Raw genomic sequence first — 6,544 nt, forward strand, 5'->3', positions numbered from 1 at the left:
CATCTCAAAAAGTATTCTTTCCCTTTAAAATTATTGATAGACAAGTGTTTCATACGAGGGTTCACTGTGTTACAGGAACTTTAATACGCATTTTCTCCTACAACTTCATTGATCCTCACGACATCCTGGAGACTAATCTTTATTATTTTCATTTGAAATTTCAGGAAACAGAGGATGAGATAATTGGGGATTTTCAGAAGTAACACAGCTAATAAGTGACAGAACCAGGATTCTGTCCCAGGTGTGTCTGACTCCTACCAGGCTTGTAACTGTGATGGTATAGACACGTATTTGCACACGCACGCGTGCACGCACACACACACACAATCTGGGACACATCAGGGACACTAAAAGACTTCTGTAAAATTTTAGCTTAAATGATACCATCAGGGATACAGAAAAAGAGGGCTTGGGAGGCCAAACTCCAAGAAAAAGGTCTAAGACAGCTCCAGGAAAAATAAGTTGGCACTGATGGGAGCTATTCTGATCTCCTGTGGAGGGAGGCAGGTGAGAAGCTGCTGGTTTATCACCTGATCATACAACCCACGTGGGTAACAAGAGGCAGGTCCTCTTATGCCCAGGTGCTGCCTCACCCATCAGGGGCACAGCCCAAGGCCAGGATAAAAGGGTCTCCTTGACGCTGTTCCAGTGTGAGATTCAGGAAAAGACTTGTTCATCTCCATAAATAATTAACACTCAATCATTAGTAAAGTCTTGTTCAGGACTGCACACTGTTTAAGGGTAAATGTCCAAATTCCTGCAGTGAAATAAGACTTTGTGTGCTCCCTCTCATTTAAGCCTTTGTCATGTACTCTCAGAAATGACCTGAAGCTGAATTGGATTATTTTTTGTACTTCGATTATGCTTCTCTCTGCAATGCAAGCCATGGTCTCTACCCTTCCAGGACAGTGTGGCTCAATCCCAATTTTTTTCCCCTTCCATATTACTCTAATGACATAATAGTAAATTCTTTGATGGCCTGCCTTGGGTGTTTCATATTTCTTTACCTCAATTATTCAACACAGGGCTATGCGCACAATGGATATTTAATGACTTTTAAATCCTCTCATTGGTATTAGCATAGGCTTTACAGTTTATAAATAGCTATTCCTTATGACTCAGGCCACCCTCATAGGAGACACACTCTGAGACAGGCTCAGTGAGGTGTGTGGGCCACATCACCCTGAGAGGTCTGCTACCATCTCTCCTGCGTATGACGTTTGTTCTCCTGCTCAGATTGTTCCAAAGGGCTTAGTAATGGGGGAGTGGTCAGGACATTGGTTCCCAGGTTGTCACAGTGGCAGGTCTACTCAGAAGTTCAACTCCTGGTATCTAGGATGATGGGGTTGGGGTGCCATCTGGTCCATGCCTCTGCCTTCATGCAGGGCAACTCCAAGCCCTGGACTGACCTGACTTGGATGTAGGTGATGAGTTGGCAACATGGTTGTATCAGAAAGTCTGGAAATTAAGTCTTGGCTTTGAGAAATCATAGCCTAGATTTCAGGTCAATACAGACATGTTGATCGGCAAAGCATTGATTTTCTGAGGGTCAAGGCATTTATCTTTTACATCATCAACATTTTTTCATAACATGTGATGGAAGGAAACATTACTGAGATCTAACTGGAAATATGATAGTTAAAGTGGAGTTATATGTTTATCTCTCTGCATCAGAGCCAGCACCAAGGAAACTAGTGATCTTGTTTTGCTTTCTCATCTTGACAAACTCTTAATAATTATACATGAAGGAACTCATACAACTGAATGGCAACAACCAAACAACCCAATTTAAAAATGAGCAAAAGACTGAACAGCTATTTCTCGAAAGATATACAAATGTCCAACAGGTGTACAGAAAAAGGTGCTCAATCTCACTAATCATCAGGGAAACACAAATCTGAACCACAATGAGATATCACTTCATGCCTGTTAAATGGCTATTATCAGAAGGATGAAATATAACAAGTGTTGGCAAGGATGTGGCAAAAAGGGAATTATTGTACACTGTTGGTGGAAATGTAAATTGGTACAGCTATTATGTAAAACCATATGGAATTTCCTAAAAAGATAGAAAATAAAACTACCTCATGATCTACTAACTCCACTTCTGGAAATAAAATCAGTATTTTCCAGAGATATCTGTACTCCCAGCGTTATTTCAGTATTATTAGCAATAACCAAGATCTGGAAACAACCTAAATGTCTGTCAGTGGATGAGTGAATTTTAAAGATTCTGAATATATATACTGTATAGCAGGGGGAATATTATTCAGCCTTGATGCTGCTGATTTGATGCATTATGCCTATTTATTTGCATATGTTGAACCATTCTTACGTTTCTGGGATGAATCCCACTTGATCATGGTGAATAATTTTTTTAGGGTAGTGTTGAATTCTGTTTGCTAGCATTTTGTTGAGGATTTTTTCATCTATGTTCATCAGAGATATTGGCCTGTAGTTTTCTTTTTCTAGTGTGTCTGTTTGGTTTTGATATCAGGGTGATTCTGGCCTTGTAGAATGAGTTTAGAAGTGTTTGGTGTTCTTCAGTTTTTGGAAGTAGTTTGAGTAGAATCAGAATTAGTTCTTCTTTAAATGTTTGGTAGAATCCAGTAAGGAATATATCTGGTCTGGGGCTTTTTCTTGATGGGAAACTATTTATTACTGCTTTAATCTCATTCCTCATTATTGGTCTGTTCAGGTTCTGTATTTCTTTATGGTGCGATCTCGGTGGGTTGTCCAGTAATTTATCTGTTTTTTTCTAGGTTTTCCAATTTGTTGGTGTACAGTTGTTCATAACAGTCTCTAATTATCCTTTATATTGTGGTGATATAAGTTATTATGTTTCATTTTTTATCTGATTTTATTTTTCTGGGGCTTCTCTCTTTTCTTCTTGGTCTAGCTTAAGTTTTGTCAATAGATGCTGAAAAAGCATTCAATACAATTCAGCATCTCTCGGTGGTTAAAAACCTTCAAGACATTACCTGTAGAAGAAACATACCTCAACATGATAAAACCCACACCTAATACCATACTGAATGAAGAAAAATGGAAAGGCTTTCTACTAAGTGTAAAAGAAGACAAGGACGCCCACTTTCACCACTTTAATTCAGCACAGGGTAGAAGTCCTAGCCAGAGTAATTAGCCAAGGAAAAGAGATAAATGGCATCCAGATTTGAAAGGAAGAAGTCAAATTATCCTTTTTGCAGATAACGTGATACTATATTTAGAAAAACTAAAGACTCCACCAAGAAACTCTTAGAACTGATAAATTTAGCAAAGTGGCAGGATACAAAATCAACATACAAAAATCAGCAGTGTTTCTAGACCCTTATAGAAATCTATCTGAAAAAGAAATCAAGAAAACAATCTCATTTATAATAGCCACAAAAAATAAAATAGCCAGAAGTAAATTTAACCAAAGAAGTGAAAGAACTACAACGAAAGCTAAAAGCATTGATGAAAGAAATAGAAGAAGACACAAACAAATGGAAAGGTGTCTCAGCCTCATGAACTGGAAGAATTAATATTGTTAAAAAGTCTACAGTATTCAAGGCAATATACAGATTCAGTGCAATCTCTGTTGAAATACCATGTGAGCCAATTCTCCCTAATAAACTCCCTTTCATGTATACATATATCCTATTAGTTCTGTCCCTCTGGAGAACCCTGACTAATACAACAGAAAAAAAGACTTAACATTTTTATGGAACCATAGAAGACTCCAAATAGCGAAAGCGGTCCTGAGCAAAAAAGAATAAAGCTGAAGGCATCATGCTACCTGATTTCAAATTATACTACAAAGTTATAGTAACCAAAACAGTAGAGTACTGGCATAAAAACAGACGTATGGACCAAAAAAACAAAACAGAAAATTCAGAAATAAATACATAAACTTATAGCCTATTTTTAAACTTTACTGCAAATAATGATTAATAAATAATCAACTACAGTTTTAGAGTGTTCCTAGTAATTTTGTTTACAAGAGTGTATACATTTGGTAAAACTAATTGAATTGTGTATTTTAAAAAGGGGTTTTATTGTGTGAAAGTTATACATCAATAAAAGTGATTTAGATTTAAAAACTAAAGATTTATTCCATATAATGTGTGTATATGTAAATATATGTGTATATATACGCATACACACACTTATATTTATATGTCTACTACGTGTACATACAATCTGAAGAAGGAGTCCAGGGAGATTGTTAGTGGAAGGAGTGGGGAACGAGGAACACAAGAGTGAAGAGGTGACAGTGGGAAGGAGGATGAAGTCGGCCTCCTGGCCATGCCTGAGGGACACAGTTACATACACGAAAGGAACCAGAAGTTGAAAGAACAATGCTTCTTAAAACTACTTCGGTCCCTTGGTTTAAAAGGAAAACACAGAAAGAAGAAACAACACAAAACACACAAAAATGCAAGCTTTTTCCTCCTGAACCCTTTCCCCATCCTCTGTCCACCAAGGCCTCAGCAGCCACCAGCAGATACCAGGGAGCAGAACAAGGATGACACAAACAGGAAAATCAAGCAAGCTGGTAGCAAGTTGGGGAGCAGATTCTGGACTTTATTTCTTCAGTTTAGGCAGCAGAATACAGCAGTGTGAGCTGCGCAGGAACTAGGTGTGTGCTTTGGGTTCCCAGGGAAGCCATGGATATGCAGAAGGAAGTCTCTAAATGCCATCAAGGAGAAAGATTTTGGGTTTCCTGACACTAGGCCAGACGAATTCTCCAGGCAAGACTTCAAGCTTTTGCTGGAAACCCTCAGCTATTCAGGCAGCATCAGAAGGAAGAGGAAGTCAAGGTCCACTTCAGCAGCAGCCTCCAGAATGCTGGCCGCTGCCCCCTCCACAGCAACTGGAGCCCCCCGAGGGCTGGCTGCAGCAGTCAGAGCGCTGTGGTGTGTGGCAGTGGGACCTGCGGCGCCTGTGGTGACTCAGGCAGCAGCCACCACCCCCAGAGCTGCAGCAGCCCCCAGAGCTGGAGCCACAGCAGCCTCCGGAGCTGACACTGCAGCAGGAAGAGACTGGAGGACACTTAGGGGGACACTTTGGGGGGCATTTGGGTGTGGGGCACATGGGAGTGCACTTGGGGGTGCACTTGGGAGGGGGCTGGCACTGCTGCTGGCTCTGCTGGCAGGACATCTTGGAGGTGGGTGTTCAGGAGCTGAAGGAGAGTCAAATAACAGGTCAGACCCAGGCAGGGGCCACCTCTGCCCCTGTGACACTCTTAGCATCTCTCATGTATAAATGCATCATCTTCAGTAGTTTTATTTCCAATAACTTCCTCAAACTCTCACATCATCTTTTTCAAGCTTAGGATATCTTTGAATGTCAGACAATTGTAAACTAAGACTAAACAATATTGCAAAATGCATCTAAGATTCTAATGTGCTGTCAGTGGAGGAAGAAATTATTACAAATATGTCTTCAGACTGAAATTATCTGATTTACGAGTCATTTAAGGAAAATTTATTTTTAAAGGAGAAGAGGCAGTCATTCTCTCTGGTCATAACTTGCAAGAAAATTTTACTTGGGAAGGTCAGCATTGCACAGGATCTTGGAGACTACCACACAGTAAACTCACTTCGATAGAGACAGATAAACTTAGCAATTGCTGCAGACCTAGTACTTGAACCCTGACTCCCTGATCTCAGGTTGGAGCTCAGACTTCCTCACTCACCATCTGCTCAGGCTGATGGGCTGACACAGTGGGTCTCAGGCTTGGTGAGTGCTAACCAAGCTGGGAAGTTTGTGAACAAATCTCATACCCATGAAAATGTGGGATTCACAAACCCCAAAGAGCCTTTAGTCCCATGTCCACAGCTCTAGTTCTTCCCTTGCAGGCAGAGACAGGATTGTATCTTTAGAAGTGGGCTTCCCTCCTATGGGCTGCCAGAGTGGAGCAGGTCTCTCTGCTTCGAGGTTCCCATTCTGGACCACTCATCTCATCCCAGAGAAGTTTGTTTCCTCTGGAGTTCAAAGGCACATGGCACAGCCAGCCAGCCAGCTCTTTTCCTCTTCTCCTTTCTGCTCCTAGTTAGTGCCAGACCCCTTTTTGCCCCTGCCCCTTCAGTCTTTTCTAAACTCTCCACCTCTGACAACATGGACCTAGCCCCTGAGGCCCTGCCCTTCCTTCCCTCCTACTCTGTTCTAAGCATCCCTGCTCCTGTTCTTACCGGAGTCACAGGCAGCACAGGGTTCTTCAGCAGCTCAGGAGGTAAGTGGATGGGTGGTCTGGCCCTGAGCCCTTTCATCCTGGCCTGGGCTCTGCCCCAGCTGTGAGACAGGGCCTGGGCATGAGAAGACCATCCTTCTGACACCCACGTGGATCTTGTGATGGGTGGTGACTGACAGCTCCTCACCTACCTCTCTCCCCAGGCTCAGAGCAGCCACTCTCAGATAGGAAAGTGCCTACTTGAAATGGGGTTCCAGGATAACCATCACCCACCTCATTTACTTGAAGGTTGCTTCCCTGAGAGCCTCTCAGTTCTCAGTCTTAGAACTTAGGACCTATCTCATTTCTGTCTCTTCCGAAGTACCTGAT

The 6,544-nt window shown here is 41.8% G+C and overlaps 1 protein-coding gene across 1 annotated transcript; it reads right to left on the reverse strand.

Moving 5' to 3' along the window:
- Positions 1–4,179: 4,179 nt before the first annotated feature.
- Positions 4,180–6,209, reverse strand: LOC117075640 (late cornified envelope protein 1C-like). Its single transcript, XM_033198175.1, has 2 exons — positions 6,177–6,209; positions 4,180–5,164 (listed from the first exon to the last, which is right to left on the reverse strand). The coding sequence occupies exon 2, from the start codon at positions 5,140–5,142 to the stop codon at positions 4,810–4,812; it is 333 nt and encodes a 110-aa protein (XP_033054066.1). The 5' UTR covers positions 5,143–5,164; positions 6,177–6,209; the 3' UTR covers positions 4,180–4,809.
- Positions 6,210–6,544: the final 335 nt, after the last annotated feature.

Source organism: Trachypithecus francoisi, unplaced genomic scaffold (genome assembly GCF_009764315.1).
Source record: "Trachypithecus francoisi isolate TF-2019V2 unplaced genomic scaffold, Tfra_2.0 Lachesis_group5, whole genome shotgun sequence".
Taxonomy (NCBI): Eukaryota; Metazoa; Chordata; class Mammalia; order Primates; family Cercopithecidae; genus Trachypithecus; species Trachypithecus francoisi.